Source organism: Cantharellus anzutake (genome assembly GCF_015039405.1).
Source record: "Cantharellus anzutake strain C23 chromosome Unknown EI90scaffold_5, whole genome shotgun sequence".
Taxonomy (NCBI): domain Eukaryota; kingdom Fungi; phylum Basidiomycota; class Agaricomycetes; order Cantharellales; family Hydnaceae; genus Cantharellus; species Cantharellus anzutake.
Genome location: NW_024066955.1, coordinates 826,350 through 847,807, shown reverse-complemented (window position 1 = coordinate 847,807; position 21,458 = coordinate 826,350). Strand labels below are relative to the sequence as shown.

Here is a 21,458-nt window from a genome sequence, read left to right as displayed (position 1 = left end):
TCTTGCGCCTGGCATCTCGGGCTATACGACCCTTCAACTCAACTTAGTCTTACAGCCGATTCCAAAAAAATCGGCCGTTTTGATTTCATCGAAAGAGATCTAGGGCACTCATTCTCTGCCAGAAACGGCAACTTTTGAGCGCAAGGCGGCAAACCCAATGTACCGTGGAACTCCCCTAAAAAACATTGTGTTTGCGTACACTTGCGTCCGTTTCTCCCCCTCTAATCAGCATGGGGAAACATCTTGAGTGCGCTAGACATTCTAGTCTTCATGCCCTCAAAAACAAGTCCGAATTTTGTGTATCAACGTCACCAGACTTTTTGTTCATCGCACATGAGGGCTAAGCTATGCTCAGAGCATGGAAGGACTTGTATATACATGTGAGAAGTCCTCAAAACAAGTCCCAATCAAGCTCATCATCAGGCTTTTCTTCCTGACTGACTTCGCGCAATCCTTCGTCAAACCCTTCGTCTGAGTCTGAATCGATATGCATCACTGGAAGATGCGGCGCGCGCATGTGTGTGGAGGGCTTGAATTTGAGGATAATGTGAGCGAGTCCGGAAACCCGAGCTTGCCATAGTGTCGCGCACGAGAGTGGGGATGCAGTGAGACCAAAGACCCGGCGCTAAGCGGATCCATCCAAGTAAGGAAACCCCTTTCGTGGGGCGTGATCCGGCCAACTTTTTTAGGAAGGAAGAACCCTCCTAGATCTCTTTCGATGAAATCAAAATGGCCGATTTTTTTGGAATCGGCTGTAACAGACATTGACCTCTCGACGTGCAGGACCATATCCAGTTGTAATTTTTGATTGCCACCCCGTGTGCGGTGTGCAGTCCTGAGTAAGCTAGTAGCTTCTTGGCCTTCGGTATTTCCACTGGCACGCACGGCTCACAGCTTGCACTATCCTTATTCCCGTGAAATTAGCATGAGGAAAGCCTGCACAACATATGGCAGCCATATCTGAACGAAGGGAGATCGATAGACCGAAGCGTCTATAAAGATGGCTGGAAACTATCGAACGCGAAGTCCAACTCGGCGATTTTCCGGTGTCATGCTCCTGGTCAACACTTTTCTCGCCTCAGTCACTTTGGCCCGTCCCCCCCTTAAAGAGCGGTGTGTTGGCAGCCATGTCTCCAGCCAGGCCCACGATGGACCCGCCACTCACTATGGGCATGCTCCATATTCCACCAACTGGGCTGGTCTCCAGATTATATATATATCACCATTCCCACTTGCCACAAAAGCACACTTCCTCATTGGGCACGACTTATTTCCAGGGGACCGACACGTACGTGACTGCCACCTTCATCGGACCACTGTGCTGACTGGAAGCGACTGTCAGTCCGCCTCCGCATGGGTCGGTACCAATAGTTACAATGACTGCAGCGATGCTATCCTCCGAACCGGTGTCGATTTCACTATTGTGTGACCGTGGTTAATGGTGACTATCCATAACGCAGCAGCGGACCCACCCAGTTATCACAGCTTGGTATGTGGTACCCTGAGATTTCCTGCGACTTCAAAAATACTCTCATCAGCACGGCGACGCTGTCAATCTCAGTGTAACAGCGCACCCGGAATCGCCACGATTGAGAATGCAAAACCATTAGCAAAAGCTCGCTCTTCTGTGCTGAGGGGATTGTCGACTCGGGAGACAGCATGGTTCGTTTCGCCAACTTTAGCACCGTCACCTTCTCGGGTGTGTTCGCGGCCACCAGCTTTGGTGACACCGTCGATACACCATCATGGATATTAAGCAGAATGGCACGGTTTTGACCTCTGTCTCTATCGATTCGTCTCGTGTGACCGTCTTATATATTTGGGGTATTCCATGGAACACCAGAGTAGTTCTGATCCGTATGGTTTGCCACGCTTCCAGGACGCCGAAGGACTGGCCAAGCTCATTCCCAGATGAGACACCGCCAAACGCCAGAGGGAGATCAACTCCGAATCGGTGGGATGTAAAAATGCTCGGAGTTTCCTCTGCAGATACTGATTTAATACCAAATCGGAACTTACGGTCGTAGAGCGCAGCCAGATAGGAGACCGAGCCAACTAGCTTATAAGATTTCGCCAACGGAATATTGTCATTACTCTGCTCAAATATCTCAATGCACGACGCGAACTGACGGCTCGTGGGCCTAGCACCCATCATTCCACTTTTTTGCGGTTACCTTGGGCAGCCTCCCATAATGACCGCCAGACGAGGTATTCCTCCTCCGTCCCCCCATCAGGATAAACAGCCCAACCATCTCTAATCCTCCCCATCCGTGCAAAAAAAGAGTCCAGAAAGCTCTACGCAATGCAGCTGTCCGCGGATTTGATGATTCAACCAGAAAATAGTAAATTAGGGCCCATATTACCCCAAACAGATACCCTGCTGCAACCTGCGCGGGAGAATGGTATGAGAGGAAGTATCTGTTGGGGAGCCGCTTAAACGATGCTTTCATGGACGTCAGGCATAAGAACACACCGGGAGTAGCAAACTCCGACCGCCAATAACCAAATTGCTACCGAGACAGTGAGTTTCAATAGCATGCTCAGGGATGCTGCCAGTCGCTCGGGCACCAATCCACGCGATACGAACGAATGCTTGAAAGCGAGATGAAGGAGTAAGAAAGTAGAAAAATATCCCATGTATTGACTATGCTGGGAAGGGAATCCGTATCCTTCCCCGAGGAGACCTTGAACGTGACGTTAATGGACGTAGTTCGAGGTGAAACACACGTACTACCTGGTCTCTCTTGCTTTACGAGGTGCTTGATAATGACATTTAAGCCATCGCAGATACACTGCCCGACAAACATGCTGATAACGGTCAACTCGCGCGTGCATACAATAATGCTGAGGTAGGCAGGCTGCAATGCACAACCAAATTTCCGTTACCCTGGTACACCGCGGTCGTCGGAACTTAGCTACTGACAGTAAGGTATATCGGGACAAGGGTAATGAACGCTGCGAGTGCTGCTCCTCTTGAGCTCGCATCGTCTGACAACGTAACTACTCGTCAGTCTCATGCCAGTTGACACTCCAGCTGAAGGTTGGACGTACACACAACATGTGTCAGTGAGAATGCCGACAATTCAGCTGTTAAATCCGACATTAAGATGTGATCCTCCTTGGGTCAGTTCAACGACAGACTGGGGTTAGGCTTGCGTTAGATCCTCAGGCGCATTGTGGAACACAGCCACCGGGGGAACCACATGTCAAGAGTCCACATGTCAAAAATTTACGATTCGTTGCAAGATTATCAAAAACGTGCCATGAACCCTTAGTTTTTTTGCCGCTTAATTACCGTTGCGAATGGGAACCGCATGTTCAATACTGGACTCTGGGCTATGACATGGCCTGCGGAACCGATCTGTCCGTTGGAAGAAACAGTGACAGTATTACAGAAGTGAACATATCCAAACCGTCTCACGACCCGCTCCAGTACACCTGACAGCTGTAGGACCATCCTGAATAGTGTGACCTTCATGGCACGGCACATTTGAATGCTTGTTGACTGTTTGGGGGGCAAAGGGCATTGGTCAACCACTGGTATATCTGATTGACATAGCAGAGGCTGGAGGGAATGGAAAGCTATGAGGGATAGATCAACGTTCAGGATTGTCCGTATGGATATCAGTATCAGCCGCGTTATCGATATTGCTTCCCGTCGATCCGACAAATGACTCCCCACTGACATTGGGTAACGCTGCATCACTAAATGTAGATTACATCTAAAGTTATGGAATCGGCAAAGAGGAGTGATTTGAGACATCGAAGGCAAAAGCACAAGCTGTGAGCTTCAGAAGTATCAAACTTCGCCATCAAATGCTCCTTCGGCAGAGAGTGCTTCATCCTGCCTCGAAGACATTGGAGGCTCCGAGAGTATGAGAAAGACACTAGCCCACAAATCCCAATCAACGACCAGAAGTCCCATAACTGTTCAGTCATTTTCTGGCAGGGCTGCCTGGACTTGCAATTTTTATAACTTTCATGATCGTTCAATCGCTGCACCTGGGCGTGGAATCCGGGCATTGTGACCCTTGGTCGGGAATTACACTATCCGTGGCAGGACAAGGGCGACTCCTCTTTGTGCTAGTCAAGCCTTCCAAGGATTGATTGGCCGAGTAGCTTAAGAGAATAGAGTCAAAGCGTGCCTCTCGTGAATGCACCAAAGGCAAGGATAGTCAACATTGAATAGGTGGTTAATGAGTACCACGTCGACGAGCCAAGGTAGCGGAAGCTGGGCTATCCAAAAAGCCATCTGTCCGTCATGGCACTTAGTGTCTGCAGCCAAAGCGCCGGGGAGGGTCGGTTCAATCACTCCCTAACCCTAACAGCGTTGACATGGTGACGGGGATACCTAGGAGCCAATACGCGCCCACAGTGGAGAGCCACCGTTACTGTATCGCTCTAGCAAATAGGGTACGTTGGGGACATTTTCCGTTGTCGAAAGAAGTTCAGTAGGTTCATTCATTCATAAATATCTCCCGAACTTGGCCATTCAGTATTCGCTCCAACACTAGGTTCGTGAAAAGCGGGGATTTTCACGCCAGGGCTACCAGTATGATCGAGATGAATTGACGAGTGAGAATTTAGCAAAACCACAAGGACCCGCAGAGTTACTTCGGTTGCTATTGTCTGATATAATGAGTAAGGCACAGGGCTTCGAGAAATGTTAGATCCTGAGCTGCTGCGAATCCTCGCGGAGCAATCCATGTTTTCAACCTGAACATTCCAGTGGTTCCTTGGCGACCATAAGCATTCCGAGTGTAGACCAAAGAACGGAATTGATCGAATATGCTGCAGTCTGCCTTATATGTCGGCCTCGACTTTGTACGCTCCGTCGAAAGTATGCTATTGGGAGAACATCGTAACGGGGTGAAGCGATCACGTCACTGTGGGAAATTTAGTTTTCCTAGTACGACTGCACTTTGCTTTCTGCAATGGCGTCCACAGCACTCAGAAAAGCTGGACACGCTTCAATAATAGGGGTGGGGAGAAGGAACAAAGGGTCAGTGATGCCTTGACAGTGTTTTTCTCTCATCTGATTATCTCATGCAGTCCAACAGGTTTGTGTTGTGCCCATTTTTTTAAATTATTGTATTCTACGTTGTCCTAATGGCACGTACAAAGCGGTTGTTTTGTTCAATATGGGAGGGCCGTCAACGGTGCGTCACTGCTTGGGAATTCATAGGAATTATTTTCTGACACAAGTAATGTAGCTATCCGAAGTCCAACCGTTCCTATCCCGCTTGTTCCATGATTCCGACATCATCCCACTGCCCTTTCAACGTATAATAGCCCCCATAATAGCCAAAAGAAGGACCCCGAAGATTGAGGAGCAGTATGCCAAAATTGGCGGTGGCTCTCCTATTCGAAAATGGACTGAACACCAAGGTCGTGCGATGGTCGAGTTACTCGATGAACTCAGTCCTGAAACAGCCCCTCACAAGGCGTACACAATGTTTAGATATGCAGATCCATTGACGACCGAAGCACTGCAGCATATGAAGAATGATGGCGTCAAGCGTGCCATCGCCTTTTCCCAGTATCCTCAATACAGCTGTTCAACAACAGGCAGCAGTCTGAACGAACTGTACCGGAGGGCTCGGGCCATGGGCCTTGGTGCTGACTCCGGGTCGGAACACGGGATAGAATGGAGTGTCATCGATAGATGGGCGACACATCCTGGTCTCGTTACTGCCATCTCGGAAAACATTTTCAAGGCACTGGCCGAATTTGCATCTTCTGTTCAGCCTTCAGTCGTCCTTCTGTTCTCGGCTCACTCATTGCCGATGGATATAGTAAACCGCGGCGACCCTTACCCTTTAGAAGTCTCATCAACGGTCACGGCCGTAATCCAGCACCTTCAGAAATTGACTGGGTTCGAGAGTCCATACCGGCTTGTGTGGCAGAGTCAAGTTGGACCCAAGCCATGGCTTGGCCCAAAAACGCCAGATGCTCTTCAAGGTTTGGCTCGTAACGGGAGGAAAGACGTCATCTTAATTCCCGTTGCGTTCACAAGCGACCATATTGAGACGCTCTACGAACTGGACTATGAGTATGGCCAGGAAGCCAAGGAGGTGCGTGCACACGACAATAATAATCGCCCATTGCCTGAAGTTACTGCACTGCAGTTGGGAATGAACCTCATTCGTTCGGAATCACTTAACGGTTCTCCAACCTTTGCTCGTGCGCTAGCAGACATTGCAGCTGAACATATCAAGAGTGTTACAGAAAAGTCGCGAGGGCCTTCCAGTACGCAGAAGTTGCTTAGATGTCCTGGTTGCACAAACCAAACGTGCGGGGATCACAAGCAGTGGTTCTCACGAGGGGGGAAGGATTAGGAGCTCTCCATTACGTTTTCTGGAACTTTGTAACGGGGGCATGATCGACTGGGCCGCGAACTTGATTCGGTCGTTGAGTGTAGGTCCAAGCTGCTGCGGACGTCTTAGTTGTTCGAAGAAAAGAAGATTTCACTCTTCTTGGATAAGCAGTAGCCCATAATAATGTGTGCAAGCTTACGAAATAGTGTCACCAAACATGAATAAGACGTAAATTTGATTGACGACAGTCCAAGCTCACCAGTGTCCACCATTTTCCAAATGTTCTGACCCATGTTTAGGCAGTGGGTTCATAGGTTCCACAGTGGCTTGTCACGGAGAATCGTGCGGGCCATTGGGCCGCTGGACAAGGGAGTACAATTTTGAGGATCTTGTACTTCAAGTAAAGAGGACGTACGACAATTCGTGGATGGAGAATTGGAACTGTTTTGGTAGAAAGTGGACTTCAATATCATCACTTCATTGCCACACGAACGATGTTCCGGACATCCACCAAGGACAGAAACCACTTATAGATTCCGCCATCATTACCAATGTCACCCCCTCGCTACATAGTCAAGGCATCGCAGTCTTCTCGAAGTCGTTTGCACGTTAAGCAATTCCGAGTCATCCAGCCATCAGTGCGAAAATCCCCGGCTGGCAGTCAGCTTGGTGGGGAGCAGGATTGATTTTGAGGGTTTGAACAGTGGCCAATGAACCAAATACGTCTCGACCCATCACCCACCGACACCACATAACCCGAGGATCACTGACACCAGACGATATCAACCAGACTACCCACACATCATGTATAGAAAGTCCCCTTTATGTACGCTACGGTGTATCGACGGGACAGCCGCACTGCCACGACATCACGAGGCCGCGGGGTATTAAGATAGATTTATCATCATCATCGTCTCGACCCATCAACAGTGAATTAAGATCGGCGCGCCCGATTTGGATGAATGACCCATAAAAGTCATGTGATTGTCCAAAATGGCGGCAAATAAATGACGATCGACCGCCATTTCCTAAATAGGCATTATCACATGACCTACTTGACCCTTCATCCAAATATTTGAATTTGTTTTATTTTGCACAACGATGTGGACTTCCAGACCAGCCTCAGTGTAAGCCAGGAAGCGTATTCGGGTGTAAAATCTTAGAGAGCTTGTCGCACTATGGAAACAATACTGCGTGCCAGTCGGAGGCTTTCGATGGAGGCTGGTGAGCCACAAAGACGAAGCTTGAGATGCTCAGCGTTGATGACTTCGGGATGCGAACTTCTTCTATAGTGAGCGTTTTCCCACCAGACAGCCTTTTGAACTGCCCGACAGCATGGCAGGTGTATCCTGATAGGTAGGATGTGTTTAATCGTGGTCAGCTTCTCCACAGAGGCTGGTCACCCGTCTGTGAATCACACGTAGTAATGGAGAATCAAATTGACAAACACGAGGCATATGTGGCCATCCAGGGTGACTGTGTCCAAATTTAAATTGGGTTCAGACAGGCACGGCCGGGAAATTCCTTTTGAGACCATGGCCGCAAATGGAGAATGCTTGGCCTTTGCGCTGCCCGTTCTCCTTATATCCAGCTGTTCCGCTCACTGAAGCGAGGTATCGAACTGATCTGGCCCCCAGTCACACATGGAAAGCTACGCCAACAGCCTCAGATCCACTAGCAGCCTTCCACCTCTCCCCCCTCTAGAGACTCATGGTGGTCGAGGCCATGCCCCACTGGGGGCGACGAGATATGCTGAGCGACTCCAACGTCGCCGTAATTTTGCGATCTCCAACGCATTGCACAGCATAGGGTAAGGTGTTTGGTGTCTCCAGGAATTTGTAACATTATATTGTTGGCCCCCAGGATCAACACAGACATAGCGCTCCCCCAGATATGCGTTCTTGGATCCCAGTCGGCTGGGAAATCATCTCTCATCGAGGCGATCTCAGGTGTACGTGCACACATCCTTCCACCGTTGCCCATGAGGTCACGCGTTTTTACCAAGGTCCCCCTTCCAAGAGCATCGGGCACATGCACAAGGTGAACTCAGAATCGTGTAACTCCCACGAGACTTACTCATGGTTCTCCTAGGTGTCCTACTGAGTGCATTCTAATTCAGACAGATGGCCCTTGGTCCTGTGAGATCTGCCTCCGATTTCAGTATGATGGTCAGGGCCAGCAACTGGCGTCCCACCGTAGAATCCCATTTGGCGCAGAGATCACTAACCCAGCAGATGTCGAAGACAGGCTCAGACGAGCCCAGGAAGCCATATTGAGTCCCGCATTAGATGACCCAAATTTCCCAGATTCCTTTCTCAATAACGAAAGGGCTCCCAATGCCAGGACCGTTTCATTTTCACATAATTTCATTAGCATGACCATCAAGGGACCGGACGTCGTCGACTTGTCCTTCGTCGACCTCCCAGGTGAGTTCTACTGGCAATGACAGGCGGTCGCTTGTTCGTAAGGCTGATTTACTGTCATGAGGCATTATTGCGAGTGTTGGCAGCGGGGGCCATCAGTCCGACATTGAGAATGTCAAGAGTCTTGCGACCCGCTACGTTTCCATTCAGAAAAGTATTGTCCTCCTTGCGGTAACATGCGATAGTTAGTATCTTTGTTGTATGCCCCGCCTCTGTATTTCACTCATAGTGCACTTCTTTGCGTAGCCGACTTCGAAAATCAGGGTGCGTGGCAGATCGACAAGAACCACGATCCGCAGGGCGTTCGCACTATTGGTGTGTCTCTGGATTATACAACATGCCTCTAACACGTTCAGTGAGCGTCGACCAATACAGGTGTTCTCACCAAGCCCGACCGAATTGAGCCCGGGAACGAGGGTCCATGGTTTTCCCTCTTACGAAATGAGAGAGAGCATCTTGAACATGAATGGTTTTGTGTCAAACTGCCTGGACCAGAGGATCTGCGCAACCGCATCAGTAGAGCTGAAGCCCGGGAAAGGGAGAACCAGTTTTTTGGGCAGCCGCCGTGGTCATCTATGCATGATGTGCAGCCACGACTCACCGTGGAGAGCTTGGTGGAGCGGCTCAGCGAGGTGTTATCGGAAGCAATTGCTGGAAAGTAAGTTTCATAATTAATCCATGAAGGGCTCCTTGACGCATTGTCTGATATGTATCCCCTGTTCATCTAGCCTGCCAGATATCCAAGCCCAAATTTCAGAAAAAATCTTGGAAACCGAAGCAGAGATAAAAGCGCTTCCCGTCGACCACAGCGACGACCCCGTCAATACGCTTCTTAAGATGCTTGGCGAATTTTGCAGAAGTGTGCAGGTCGAAATTGAAGGCACGCCATCATCTGAAGGTCTCATTCAAAAAATTAGGCGTCACCTTATCGACTTCCGGAACGAGCTACGCGGTACTGCACCGCGCTTTGTACCTTTCGACAAAGGATCGCGTGAAGCTCGTGAGGTTCCCTTCATTGAGTTTCTCGATGAGCAAGAAAGGGATTTAGGTGACAAGGGTACGCTTCCGATCATCTATCTCGACGAAGTCAAGAGAATTGCGGAGGAGTGAGTTGCTCTGTTGAAGTTTCTCTTTAGAGCTAGGCGATGAATCCGAATACGTTCCAGGTCTATATCGCGTGAATTGCCCAAGAATGTACCTTTCGCAGTCAAACGGGAGCTTATTCGCCGGTCTATCCTCAGGTGGAGAGAACCATGTGAAACACTGTTTAGCAGGGTGCAGAGCACTGTCGAGGAGCATTTCGATCCAATTGTTCACAACCAATTTGATCAGTTCCTGACACTCTTTCAGGCCGTCAAGTGAGTGATTTCCGTCGGCCCGTGATTCCTAGTTTGAGCCTAACCCAAATATGTAAGCATTGCACTAAGCGATCAGCGCTCGGCTTGCCGTGCAGTGACTGCAGCCAAGATAGAGTGGATGCGCAAAGTGGAGGAGACGGCCACATTTACTCTCAACACAAATTACCTGGAGAATTATAGGGTCAAATTCGAAGAGAAGTACAAAAGCCTTCGACGTAAGAGGGCTACTAGTTACTCCGATGCAATCCGTAAGTTACTGCACCCTGAGAGTCATGCAGGGGTAGAGTCAGGCCCCATGGAGGTTTATGAAGCAGAGGAGCGCGTCCCAATCATTCCTAATGCTTCCAGGATTCCAAGCCATACAATGGTCGCTTCTATGCAGAAGGGTCTGTGCCTGCTCCCAGCGAGCGAGACAAACGCGATGCTCTCCTCCGTGCCCTCACGGACTTTGGTCTGCCAAGTAGCGTTGAAGACGTGCTTAAGCTCTTGCCTAGCGATTCCGCCGATGAAGCTATTGAAATCATGTCAGATGTTCGAGCGTACTGGCAAGGTGAGGTCTAGGCCTCATTTTAGAAACCCAGGAAACTTACCGTTATGTTGTGCGCAACCTATCAGTTGCATTCAAACGGTTTGACGACTATATTTCCCTGGCGATCGATATGGACTACGTTCGAGGCTTCGGGGAAGAGTTGATCGCAAGGCTGATACGGCGGCTCAATGCAACTGACGAGGATCGTTGCAGAGAGTACTTCGCACTGCCTCCACATGTGGCAGCGCATCTTAGGACGCTTCAGGAGAGACTGAGGCGCTTGGAGGAGGCTCAGAGGGAAATCCAGACATGGGCTGCATGACGTCGTGGAACAATAAAGAGCGCTCATTGCGCATGCATTCTTGAGTTTTGTGATTGATTGATAACAATGTGAAGTGTGCATTCAGATGGGCAACAAACCCCCGAAAACGGCTGAGTGGTTTCGCCGTGGCACCTTAATCTAGCACAACCCGTTGATGCAGCGTGCACAAGTACAGCTTCGGTTCCAGAGGCACCGCAATGCCTCAACATCGTCTTCAACTCCTATTTCTACGGAAGGAACCCCTTTGAAGGAAAGATGGATGCCAAAACTCTCTAATTAAATCCTCCCGTATCAGGCCCACCCGACGTTCAAAGATAAACACATCCGTCCCCAAAATTATCTACAGGGAAACGCTGAGTCAAGGAGGGACGTCGGAATCGAATTTCGCTGCTTCCCCATGTTGGCCGCTCAAGTCCCCAGCGAAAATCTTGGTTTTTTAAAATTTCCACCCATGCCTACACAAGTGCATCTAGTGCCCGACATGGATATTACATCACGATAAGCCTCAATACGAAAGGAGGAGGTAGCCAGAGTCGATAGAAGGACGGGAAACATGAGAAGGCAACAACTACGGCAACAGCGACACACTAAATCACGTTTCTGGTGGTTCCCAACATCATCAAATTCGTCGATATGTGCGACTAGGAAATTTAATCCCACACTCCATAGTAGTCAATTACAGACATAGGAATGGGGGGGGAAAGGGAGAAGGAAGATGAACTGGAAGAAACGCATTTCGGACAATCAAAGTCTTGCGCCGGGCTGTTCCGTTTCTTTGATGGCTCTCTCTTTCAGAACTCTTCGAAGAACTTTCCCAGCAGGAGATTTGGGATTTCCTGTATGAAGACAATCCCTGGGGAAAAAAATAAAGAAAAGTCAAAAAACTCTGATTACGCCTTCACCACAGGGAGGACACGCGGAAAAGACGTACCACCACGGAGCTGCTTGTACGGAGCCAACCGCTCCTTCACCCATTGATTCAGCTCCGTCGACAATGGTGCACCGGGTAAATCCACCACCGAGCCGTCCCGAGGGACAACATACGCTCTGGCCCGCCCGGAATCATTTTAGTTCAGTTCACGATCGGGGTAATTGTTCACATACCTCGGAAGCTCCTCTCCAGATCCCGGGACCGGAAGACCAACTACGGCACAATCCCGGATGCTGGGATGCGCACAAATGACGTCCTCAATCTCGGCAGGAGCCACTGTACCGCACAATAAATACACCGGAATCCATGGTGCTGAAGGAGATGCAACTCACCAGCATAACCCTTGTATTTGATGAGTTCCTTCTTCCGATCCAATATGTAGAAGAAGCCTTCCTCGTCACGCCTAGCGATATCACCGGATTTATACCAGCGATCAGGTGTTATAGCGGAACGAGTCGCATGCGGCTTGTTCAAGTACCCCCTAAGAAGAGCGCAGCGCTGCAGTTATGTTCGGCAGAAACAATCCAATTGCTACGGATCATACCTCATCACGTTCGGTCCACTGAGGATGAAACAAAAATAAGAACAAGTCCCGTTACGAATCGATCGATGACAGCTTACCGAACCCACAATTCGCCCAGCTGCCCCGGAGCAACATCCCTGCCTTCATCATCTACCAAGCGTGCCTCCAAATTCCTCAACAGCTTCCCAACAGATGACGGCTTGTCCGTTCGGTTATGTGGCGTGTCAGTAACGGCCGGACCTTGAAACAGAAAGTCACATAAGCATGGCGGAAAGGCTGTGCATATGATCAGAGCCACATACTGAGTTCAGTCATGCCGTACCCCTGTAGTAACCTTGGGTTGCTGACGCCAGCTCTTTTCAGTCGCTCGGCGGCGAGCTTGTTCACGGATACTGGTAACGGAGCAGCGGCCGATGTTATTTTTTGGACACTTGAAAGATCATACTTTTCCACCAATGGCGAGTTCGCAAGGAACACTGCTACAGGCGGTGCAATAAAGACCAACTTGAAAAATATTAATATTTCACCTGTTGAGCTGACAAAGCGCGTGATCCGATAAGTCAAAAAAGATGGTGCTCACTGAAGGACGGTACTTTTGGATGGTAGAGAGGAAGACTTCGGGAATGAACCTGGGGATAACGATAGACGGGATTTTGTACGTTAATGGGTCGAATACCAGCATGACACATCCGTAGATGTGATAGAACGGCAGGACGCCAGCGACCGCATCTTTTCCAGGAACCCCGGTGTATCGATCTGGGACCTGGAGGGAATATATGGCAGAAACGATGTTGTAGTGTGACAACTCTGTCCCCTTCGGCAGGCCTGAGCCAAACAAAAGATGATATTTGAAGTCAACTTCAATAAGCGCCGCGAGTGGGTGCGTACCAGTTGTCCCAGACGAGTAGAATATCATAGCCGTCATATCCGCCATCTCTCCTTCAAAGCCTTCTGGCCACAATTGTTTCTTGTCCCATATGACATCGTCGATACATAGGAATCCCTTGGATCGGATTTCGGGCGTCATTTCATCTGCGGAGGCAATCAGCAGCACCCGACGCGCAACGTTCTCCTTCGGAACTTTTAAAATTTCGAAGGCAGAGAGGGTAGTGGACAGTAACGTGGGGTGTACAAGAATGTGGGTTGGACTGCAGTCCCCAATTTGATAGGCAAGTTCCCCGGCAGTATTATTGCTACTTGCCATGGATACTACGATACCGCCGGCAAGCGCCCCTAGGATGATCAGCGGAAGTTCTAAGCAATTAGGACTGAAGACTAGGGCTGTTCTGCGTCGAGAAACATTCATGAGTCCCTTGCGTTCCATGCCATTACGCAGTCCAAAGGCGACCATGCGAGCACGCGCCTGAGTTTGGGCGCGAGTATATGATTTCCCCGAGATGGCATCGACAAAAGCAATGTCCTCCAGATGATGATCATCTTTGGGAAACACGAAATTGAAGATGGAGGTGCGGGGGACTGCGACGGATGGGTAAGGCGATGAGTAGACAGTCATGTGTTGACGCTGAAGGGGGTTAGCTAGCCACAGGAGATAGCTAAAAAGACGAAACACAATATAAGTGAAGGAGCAAACAAGAAGGTTGGGGACCTTGACGGATGTCGGAGGCGAATTAACCGGGCGATCAGCTGGGGAATCTCGTGACTACGGCTCTGACCTTAGGTTGCCGACCTTGTGTTCTCTTCTTTTTTTCATGCGCCTGATTTAATTTCTTAATTCGAACGGACCATTGAACTGTGTGGCCGAATTCATCGCGTCTAGCGTGTATGGCAAGCAGATCAATGTTCAACGCGACCATGAGCAAATTTCCTAACTCGTATCCCGCACCAAACCACTGCTACGGGCATATGTACGGATGTGCAAGGGGGCACCAAGCCAAGTTGCCCATGAATAGGAACCGTAGGCATCCGATTCAAGTGCTGTTTTGTTGTTTTGTCTTTGTCATTCTGACGTTTTTACACACATTTCATGTTCGGTAACTCATTCTCATTACAGAAGAGCGCGTAAAACCAGGTTCCAGCGATGAGTCTTAAAGTATGTAACACACCCAAAGGAAGCTTAGAAAGGAACAACTTCTCTCCAGCAGCGCAAGCCTAGGGAACTTGTATAGGGATACTCATGAACCGTTGTTTTGATGATCGCCGATTGGGACCGGATTTGCTGATCATGAATTCCAACCACGGGGAAAACTTTTTTATCTGCAGCCCGTTGAGGGTGGATGCTTCCCCCCCAGCTCCATCCTAGAATGAGAGGCAAACGCGGAAAAGCTGTCTGAGATCTACGTGCTATTCGCTTGCAAGTCTTGACTGCGCATTGAATAGGGTGTTAGAAGTGAACTCATTTATATCGACTCCCCGATAAACCCATCGAACACGTTCACCTGGAGGGAACCCAGGTTGTTTGTTCTCAAGAATCCCAAAGAGGAACGAATTTACGGGTCGCGGGCAGCCCAAAAAGGCAGTACCTTCGGACAATAGCATGCAGTCGGGTCGAATGTGCGCCAGCATGATTTTGAAAATTTAAGTCCAGACCACCGGTGCGACCACCATGGAGGAGAGACGTCGCGAGAGGAGGCAACCTTTGTCGCGATATCAGTCTAGCTTACTTAACCGCCAACCCATCATCCCGAACACAGGAATGACCCTACGCGGTCCAGCCGCCGATCTGGTGAGAAGGGATTGATCTAAAATAAGCATGGGTGCCCGCACTTGGACCATTAGAACCGCAGCGGCTCCATTCCACTTTTCATAGTATTTGTACGTTTGTTAATTTCCGTTCCCAAAATGATCGAAGACGCAAGACGCGCGTGGTGGCAACTTGGGATTCCAAAGAAAGTATGGAGAGGAATGCACGACCTTCCGCCGCGCGCGAACGTGCGAAGCAAAACCCTTAGGGACAGAGAAGTGCGCGATTCAAGACCAGAACCGATGGAAATGTATCATACAGTCGAAAACAAGCATGAGGCCGAGACCAATTCTCCCGCAAATTGCAACATTTCATCAACTGATTGTGCATGAAGCATTTGCACCTCATTGGCACATAATTCGAATCTCGGTTCATGCAACAGCCAGTGTATGTCAGGGCTTGGTGACTTGCACCACTTCCGACCTATAACTGAAGCTCAGATCGCCACGCTACTCATGAACGCTTTTTTGCACGACCTGCTGACCTACCGAGCAAGAAAAAGATAATCGTAACGACGTTTTTCATCGGTTGTATACGGAAGAACGAAGACCTTGTCACATTTGTCCAGGAAAAAGTGGGCACTGTCCTGATCTGGGTCGCAGCACCGATCAATTGCAATTAGGCCACGTCGCAAGCGACCACTGCTAGCTAGTTTCAAGATCCTTTTCCTTTTGGGCTGAAGTCCAACTAATTACTCTTCTTTGTGATTAGGGGTAAAGTGCGGCGGGGCCTATACATCTTTCCTAGCAGTGCGAACGAACATAAGGGACGCCGCTCTGATCAGATACGGCCTTCACCGGACTGGCAGGATTATGGTGCCTTCGAGTCGACACAACTGCCGGCCCTTCCTAGACTGACATTGACCCCGGCAGCCTGAGTCCATCCATGGGAATGAGCAAGCGGCTTTAGCTGGCTTCCATCAGTCAAACAATTTAAAGGGGCCCCTCCGGAGGACCTCGCTGACTCGCACAAAGTCTAGGCGTGGGAGGGCGGTGTGAGCGTGGGTTTATACTGCAGCTGACAAAGATATCGCTTGCACAATTAACTGCTGTGTCCACTCTCTTCGGTGGATTTGTAAGCTGGTTTACAAGAGGGCTGGCACTGGTGTGCACGCCAGCCACAACGTACGTGTCGTCCTCCCAGCTAGCAATCCGAACACCTCAAAAAATGTCGAGCTCAAAGGTTCGCATGCCTGTAACGACACAACGAAACGAAGGGATTCCACCTTGTCCCGGTCCGAACTTCGTAATCCCCTATATGTAGGGGAAGTTAGGATGCCCGTTCCTTCATTGATTTGTGAACGTGGATGATGGGCGATCGAAGTCTTCGGTCACCAATCTTCGGCCCGTGATCATACACAAACACACGTACCGCAAGCATTCAGTGCTCTTCAATCAAGAAAGAAAGGTCGCTTCTGTTTCTGATATCCGGCTGTTTTTCTCTTCTAAGCTAGCTGTCGCTTCTTCATACTTTCATTCATGTTGGGAACGAGCAAGCCCACCCTGAGGTGATCATGCACATGGGAGGCTTGGGGACCGCGAGGGAACCAACATGTCTTAGACACTCCCTTGCATCTCTTCTTCCGCTGCTCAGTTAATCCTCTCACCTAATCCGGCTCATAGAACAGCTGTCCTCGAGTTCTTCCTGGTTATTTCCCATTCAAGGGCAGATTGGACTCGGAACCTTCGCCTTCCCTCTCCCCGGCAAGCTACCCTCAAGGTGTGGCGCGATGTCAGTGAGTGAAGAAATTGGATTACAATGGCGGAAGATGCCTCCTACAAACGGGACATATGTTCTTCACACCCAACCATTTCTCAAGGCAAGCAGTGTGAAACATATGATGACAAGGTGCGATACTGTATAGTCTCAACGAGGTCCCAAGGAGGCTAGTGGTGCCCAGGTCTTTCTCTTTATCGGAGCGAGACGCGTCTGGTGGTTGGTGCACGATTGGTTCCAAACAAACCGAGCAATCTCCGAGCGCTTGAGCTTGATCGGGCGTCTCAGGATCGGGCAGTGGGATGACAGCGTGGTAATCGTACGTCTTAGCAGGCTCCCACTATACGTCCAATCCTATCATTAATGATGGACGGTTACAGAAATACCCATAGCACTTACACCGACGGGCAAGAAAAATGCTGGACCCAAATATTCCTGACCGAAGAGGATGCCAACCTGAACGATCATCCAGGCGATCGGGGTCCAGACCCGATCTAGAATGCAATCAGCCAATGGGGACCCCGGGGCCCAAAGCGCAACTTACAATCTGTATCGAAAAATAACACATTCTTCGGACATGCGAGAGCATCTTCGAGTTATGTAGTGTAAGCGTCGACTTCATTTGTAAGGGAAGAACTCACATAAAGGGAAGAAGGCGCGGCAGACTGTAGTAGTTAAAACATATCTCTTCCGTAATGCTCTCCTTGTGCCCCTTTTTGCATTTCTGACGATTTGAGGTATCCAAAATGAATGGAACGCGTACAGAACACCCAGTATGAGCTTTGGATTGACCATGAGCTGCAACAGAATGATGATAGACAGAATCATCGATATCCCTGTAACAACAGATGTATATTGCAACAATGGTTAATACAAGGGGGATCGGTCATCTATCTTTGCAGTCAGACTTACAGCCGGCCATCAGTGGTTCGCTAATAACATTTACAATTATATGCAGGAGTGGAAATCGAGGCGTTGTTCGGGCGGGCTCTTCAGGGGTTCTGGTTGGCAATGAAGCAACTTGCGGAGCTGACGCAGCTGTCTGACGACGGTTAATTGCTGCTGTTGCTGCGGCGGCCGCGGGCGTAGGAGGGGGAGGGGACGGTCGTGCGGCGGCAGCGGCTGCATCTTCTGGAGCTTGAATGCGATGAATAAGAACCGCATAACGCTACTAGACGTTAGGATGAATACGTCAGGATCTCAGAGTTTGTTGTCACATACCACCTCCAAAACAAAGAATAGAACAGCTGCCACGAAACCTGGTGCTATCAACGAAAGAGATGCACGATTATTCGATGTCACCCCGATGGTCATGTGCTAAAGTAAGTGTAAGCACCGACGATGAAGAGCAAGTCATCTAATTACCAGGAGGAAAGCGTAAAGGTCGGCCAGAGCTTGGATAACAAACGGCCATCTTGAAACGCGAGAAATTGAAGCGGGGGTGCGCGTCCACTCGATTTGATTTGCAAGGGAATATGCAATGACAAGGTACAGGCAAAACGCAACCGAAGAATCTGGAAGGGTTAGGGCATTGCGCAGATAACGATATGAAGACATACATGTAACGGACTTCCTCCAGAAGGTATCAGATCTACAGGTCTTTCCGCTTAGTATTTTTTCTTCAGTTGGAACCAGACGCATGCTACCTGAGTGTAGTTCCCTTCTTCATCTCGACGAGCACACCACAGTCATGGCTAACGAAAACCGCATCCAGTTCGGCGGGTTCAGCCTGAATAGTTTGTTGACCAGTAGGTTGCATGATCTCTTCTTCGAATTCCCGTAACAAATTTTGAGGTGCTGGGGTAGGAAACAGCTGAGCACGGAAAATGTATGAGCAATATCCACGCTTGGTCTCAGAGTCTGCTTTTGATGAAGAGATTGAAACCAGCTGCCCCGCTATATGCGCTCCACTTACGAGATGCGTCGGAGTCAACGGATTGTCCAGATTGTAGAAATGCCTTCAGTCTCCTTCGTCTTTGCTCGAGCTCCGAAAGGACCGCTTGCGCGGTTTCATTCCTATATCTCTCAGGGACCAAGGCCGACACATGACGGATATCCGTTCGACTCCTAGCATGATGTTAGAAGCAGGAACTGTGCGGTCCAGCGCCAGTTGATGCATACCCCAACTTCTTCGCAAAACCGTACAACGTCCCAGTTTCTAATACGTGTACTGCGTCAAGTTCGTACTTGACAATCCTACTGGAGTCCCTATCCGCAAAATCCACTGTGCCCTAGTTAACGATTAGCGCAGGCTTGTGCAACATGAATCCCAGACTGACTCGAAGGAAGTGGATGTTATTTGAGGTCAACGCGCCATACTCTCTCACGTTCGCAGAAAGTTTCTTCGCCTCGGAGATATTCCATAGACCGATGTTTGCTTGTGTCTCTGTAGTATTGAGTGAATTGGCGAATGGCACAGCAAATGGTGCCCAGGACGATCCAAGATGTTTGTCACTTAGATTATAAGCCTTGGTCTTTCCTTCAATAAATCCAGTGATGTTACGATAATATGAATGAGTTCTGGGGTCCGGGATATCGATGGGCGGTAACATATTATTTAGCAGGGGTGTAAGAGTAGGAGGTTCGGGTGTCTGTGAGAAGGCGTAAAATGAACGCTGTGGCCAGGCGTAGAGCAGTTTTGGAGCTAACCAGAGTAAAATTCGAACTCGTTCCATTCAGCCAAGCTGAGTAGTTTGATATCCTGTCCTCCATCCTATCCAGGATATCCTCTTTCCATTTGCGTTCGAACACGCAACTGTCAGTATACGGACGAGAGTATCAGCTTTCGTTATGCTTACCCAAGTCTCTCCGCGTAGTCACATCCTCCCCAAAGCCGCTGGTCATGAAAACAATCCATGTTATCAAAAGAATGTACGTGAAGGAGTTCCGCTGTGAGGAGCCCTCGGGTTGATTAGTTGGGCGATCCATCACTTAAGGTATGTTTTTAGTAGGGCATCCAACTGCTGTTGATAATTCCTGTGGCTGCTTGCGACAAGTGGTAGAGTCCGGAAACCCTTTCAGCGTCTTTTGGCCTCGCTGAGATTTGGCTGGGATTAGGAATGCATGAGGCTGTGCTGATTACGCTTCCTTTTTGGGTCAAGCCCAAAAAGGGCGACGAACTAAGTATACCATAACTACGTCTAAGGGGCGATTTATACGCATTATCGACGCCGCGCCAGATGCCAGGCTATCCGCTTGCCTCACATACATCACGGTTGATCCGTGCCAAACACCAAGCAAATGCCGTCATCGCCTGCACTCACAACCACCGTCCCACCCAAACCCAACGCAGCGTCAAATACGGGTCCTTGGTGGCCAACATGGTGACGTAAAAGCTTTCCTGCTCTAGCATCCCAAGTCTTAAGTGTGGTGTCTGCCGACGCCGACGTGAGCAGATGCCCATGAGGTACTGGGTGCGTGAGCAATTTGGTAACAGAGCTCTGAATTTTGAATCATTTAGAGAACGAAAGTTATTCAAAAAACCCTGGAACATACCTCGTGCTCCAATGTTGTTCGTATTTTCATTGTTGTCAAGTCCCAAATACAAATCTTCCCATCGGTTCCACCTGTTGCCACGATGCCAGATCCTTGTCCAACAGAGGCACTGCCAAAATCTAGGAAGGTGATGGCTTCAACGCTTTCATCCTTTTGGTGCCCTTCTAATGCACCAATAACACTTCCTTTCGCGAGATTAACGACTCGGACGATTCCGTCGGCACCTCCGACAACAGCCAGCGTCGAAGATGGATTGGCACTAACAGATGTAATCCCTCCATCGAATGAGAATCGGCCGTCTGCGGCTTCATTGAGCTTCCACACCGGAGCGGGTGACCGTGGGTCCCACAGAATAAGATTTCCACTAGCATCGACGCTGACGATCTTCTTCCCATCTGGGGTAAAACCACCGGCTTGAACCGAGGATTCGTGGCCAGCAAATACTTGCATGACATTCCCTGAGGGTACTGGTGGTTCAAATTGTCAGCTAATGAGGATGATGTCAAATTTGGTTCCTACATTGCCACATCCAGACTGTGCCATCGCCAGACCCAGCGAGTAGCACACTTCCTTTAGGATGCCATTCTAGCCACTATTGGGCCATCAAGATTTTGTGCGTCGATGGGTGTGCAATTATCCACGTACCAAAACTTCGTCCGGACCATTAATTTCAGTCAGAAACTCCCAATGCTTGGGAGATGGATCGCCTGATAATAGACGCCATAGTCTGACTTTCCCATCCATACCCCCAGTAGCCACTAGTGTCCCATCAAAACTGAAGGCAGTTTTCGAGACGCTGTCGGTGTGGCCGGAAAGCCGTGCAATTAACTCGCCGTTCTGGAAGTTCCACAGATATCCTAAGTCGTCCTGGCCACCCGAGGCGGCAATCGGCAGCGTTGGATGGACTGAAATGGAAAAGACGGACTTTTGGTGGTTAGGGAATTGTTGGATCGAGTTATCTTCGAATATGACATTGTCTTGTATGCTCTGCTGAAGGGAAGGGGAGCCGGGGTCATGTTCGTCATCGTCTGCGTCATCCATCGGAACATCGCCATCGCCTTCTCCTTCATCCACAGCCAGTATATCACTCGGATCGATGAAGTGTTCTTCATCGCTGCTACTTTCATCCTCCATGGAGGGATC

The 21,458-nt window shown here is 49.5% G+C and overlaps 7 protein-coding genes across 7 annotated transcripts; 3 read left to right on the top strand and 4 right to left on the bottom strand.

The window, feature by feature from the left end:
* Nucleotides 1-1,051: 1,051 nt before the first annotated feature.
* Nucleotides 1,052-1,621, top strand: EI90DRAFT_2966349 (uncharacterized protein; the record flags this gene model as incomplete). The annotated part of the gene is made up of 1 exon (XM_039055564.1): nucleotides 1,052-1,621. The coding sequence occupies one exon, from the start codon at nucleotides 1,052-1,054 to the stop codon at nucleotides 1,427-1,429; it is 378 nt and encodes a 125-aa protein (XP_038921865.1). The 3' UTR covers nucleotides 1,430-1,621.
* Nucleotides 1,622-2,084: 463 nt separating this feature from the next.
* EI90DRAFT_2072238 (PAP2 superfamily-domain-containing protein) lies at nucleotides 2,085-3,203 on the bottom strand. Its single transcript, XM_039052519.1, has 5 exons — nucleotides 3,052-3,203; nucleotides 2,924-2,988; nucleotides 2,732-2,858; nucleotides 2,474-2,684; nucleotides 2,085-2,418 (listed from the first exon to the last, which is right to left on the bottom strand). Exons 1-5 carry the CDS (start codon nucleotides 3,101-3,103, stop codon nucleotides 2,142-2,144), a joined length of 732 nt encoding a protein of 243 aa, XP_038921864.1. The 5' UTR covers nucleotides 3,104-3,203; the 3' UTR covers nucleotides 2,085-2,141.
* Nucleotides 3,204-5,141: 1,938 nt separating this feature from the next.
* On the top strand, nucleotides 5,142-6,338 carry EI90DRAFT_3143877 (ferrochelatase; the record flags this gene model as incomplete). Its single annotated transcript, XM_039065065.1, has 3 exons — nucleotides 5,142-5,159; nucleotides 5,214-6,074; nucleotides 6,129-6,338. The coding sequence occupies 3 exons, from the start codon at nucleotides 5,142-5,144 to the stop codon at nucleotides 6,336-6,338; spliced, it is 1,089 nt and encodes a 362-aa protein (XP_038921863.1).
* A 1,861-nt stretch (nucleotides 6,339-8,199) lies between these two features.
* EI90DRAFT_2906014 (uncharacterized protein) lies at nucleotides 8,200-10,949 on the top strand (the record flags this gene model as incomplete). Its single annotated transcript, XM_039054230.1, has 11 exons — nucleotides 8,200-8,268; nucleotides 8,323-8,357; nucleotides 8,409-8,743; nucleotides 8,805-8,924; nucleotides 8,987-9,055; nucleotides 9,116-9,398; nucleotides 9,469-9,846; nucleotides 9,907-10,098; nucleotides 10,156-10,378; nucleotides 10,447-10,648; nucleotides 10,714-10,949. Coding segments are annotated over 11 exons (2,142 nt in total), but the record flags the coding sequence as incomplete, so codon positions are not given.
* Nucleotides 10,950-11,693: 744 nt separating this feature from the next.
* Nucleotides 11,694-13,916, bottom strand: EI90DRAFT_2905989 (AMP binding protein; the record flags this gene model as incomplete). Its single annotated transcript, XM_039054229.1, has 9 exons — nucleotides 11,694-11,802; nucleotides 11,877-11,996; nucleotides 12,054-12,156; nucleotides 12,213-12,361; nucleotides 12,425-12,442; nucleotides 12,502-12,643; nucleotides 12,706-12,907; nucleotides 12,984-13,228; nucleotides 13,292-13,916. The coding sequence occupies 9 exons, from the start codon at nucleotides 13,914-13,916 to the stop codon at nucleotides 11,694-11,696; spliced, it is 1,713 nt and encodes a 570-aa protein (XP_038921861.1).
* A 2,928-nt stretch (nucleotides 13,917-16,844) lies between these two features.
* On the bottom strand, nucleotides 16,845-20,226 carry EI90DRAFT_3035785 (uncharacterized protein). The gene is made up of 14 exons (XM_039058649.1): nucleotides 19,619-20,226; nucleotides 19,470-19,549; nucleotides 19,100-19,411; nucleotides 18,942-19,051; nucleotides 18,736-18,887; nucleotides 18,467-18,683; nucleotides 18,380-18,411; nucleotides 18,186-18,334; nucleotides 18,042-18,137; nucleotides 17,733-17,988; nucleotides 17,462-17,656; nucleotides 17,365-17,409; nucleotides 17,220-17,314; nucleotides 16,845-17,160 (listed from the first exon to the last, which is right to left on the bottom strand). Exons 1-14 carry the CDS (start codon nucleotides 19,746-19,748, stop codon nucleotides 16,858-16,860), a joined length of 2,172 nt encoding a protein of 723 aa, XP_038921860.1. The 5' UTR covers nucleotides 19,749-20,226; the 3' UTR covers nucleotides 16,845-16,857.
* EI90DRAFT_2906999 (ribosome biogenesis protein Sqt1) lies at nucleotides 20,030-21,449 on the bottom strand (the record flags this gene model as incomplete). Its single annotated transcript, XM_039054271.1, has 4 exons — nucleotides 20,030-20,260; nucleotides 20,316-20,782; nucleotides 20,835-20,907; nucleotides 20,961-21,449. The coding sequence occupies 4 exons, from the start codon at nucleotides 21,447-21,449 to the stop codon at nucleotides 20,030-20,032; spliced, it is 1,260 nt and encodes a 419-aa protein (XP_038921859.1).
* Nucleotides 21,450-21,458: the final 9 nt, after the last annotated feature.

What these genes read in the sequence shown, in the direction of transcription:
- EI90DRAFT_3035785 (XM_039058649.1), bottom strand. Translation starts at nt 19,748, where the DNA reads ATGGATCGCCCAACTAATCAACCCGAGGGCTCCTCACAGCGGAACTCC. An exon ending in GACTACGCGGAGAGACTTGG is followed by an intron (nt 19,550 to 19,618) that starts GTAAGCATAACG and finishes GCAAATGGAAAG; the next exon opens with AGGATATCCTGGATAGGATG. An exon ending in GGTTTTGCGAAGAAGTTGGG is followed by an intron (nt 18,888 to 18,941) that starts GTATGCATCAAC and finishes ACATCATGCTAG; the next exon opens with GAGTCGAACGGATATCCGTC.
- EI90DRAFT_2072238 (XM_039052519.1), bottom strand. Translation starts at nt 3,103, where the DNA reads ATGTCGGATTTAACAGCTGAATTGTCGGCATTCTCACTGACACATGTT. An exon ending in CTCACTGACACATGTTGTGT is followed by an intron (nt 2,989 to 3,051) that starts GTACGTCCAACC and finishes TTACGTTGTCAG; the next exon opens with ACGATGCGAGCTCAAGAGGA. An exon ending in GTCGGAGTTTGCTACTCCCG is followed by an intron (nt 2,419 to 2,473) that starts GTGTGTTCTTAT and finishes GCTCCCCAACAG; the next exon opens with ATACTTCCTCTCATACCATT.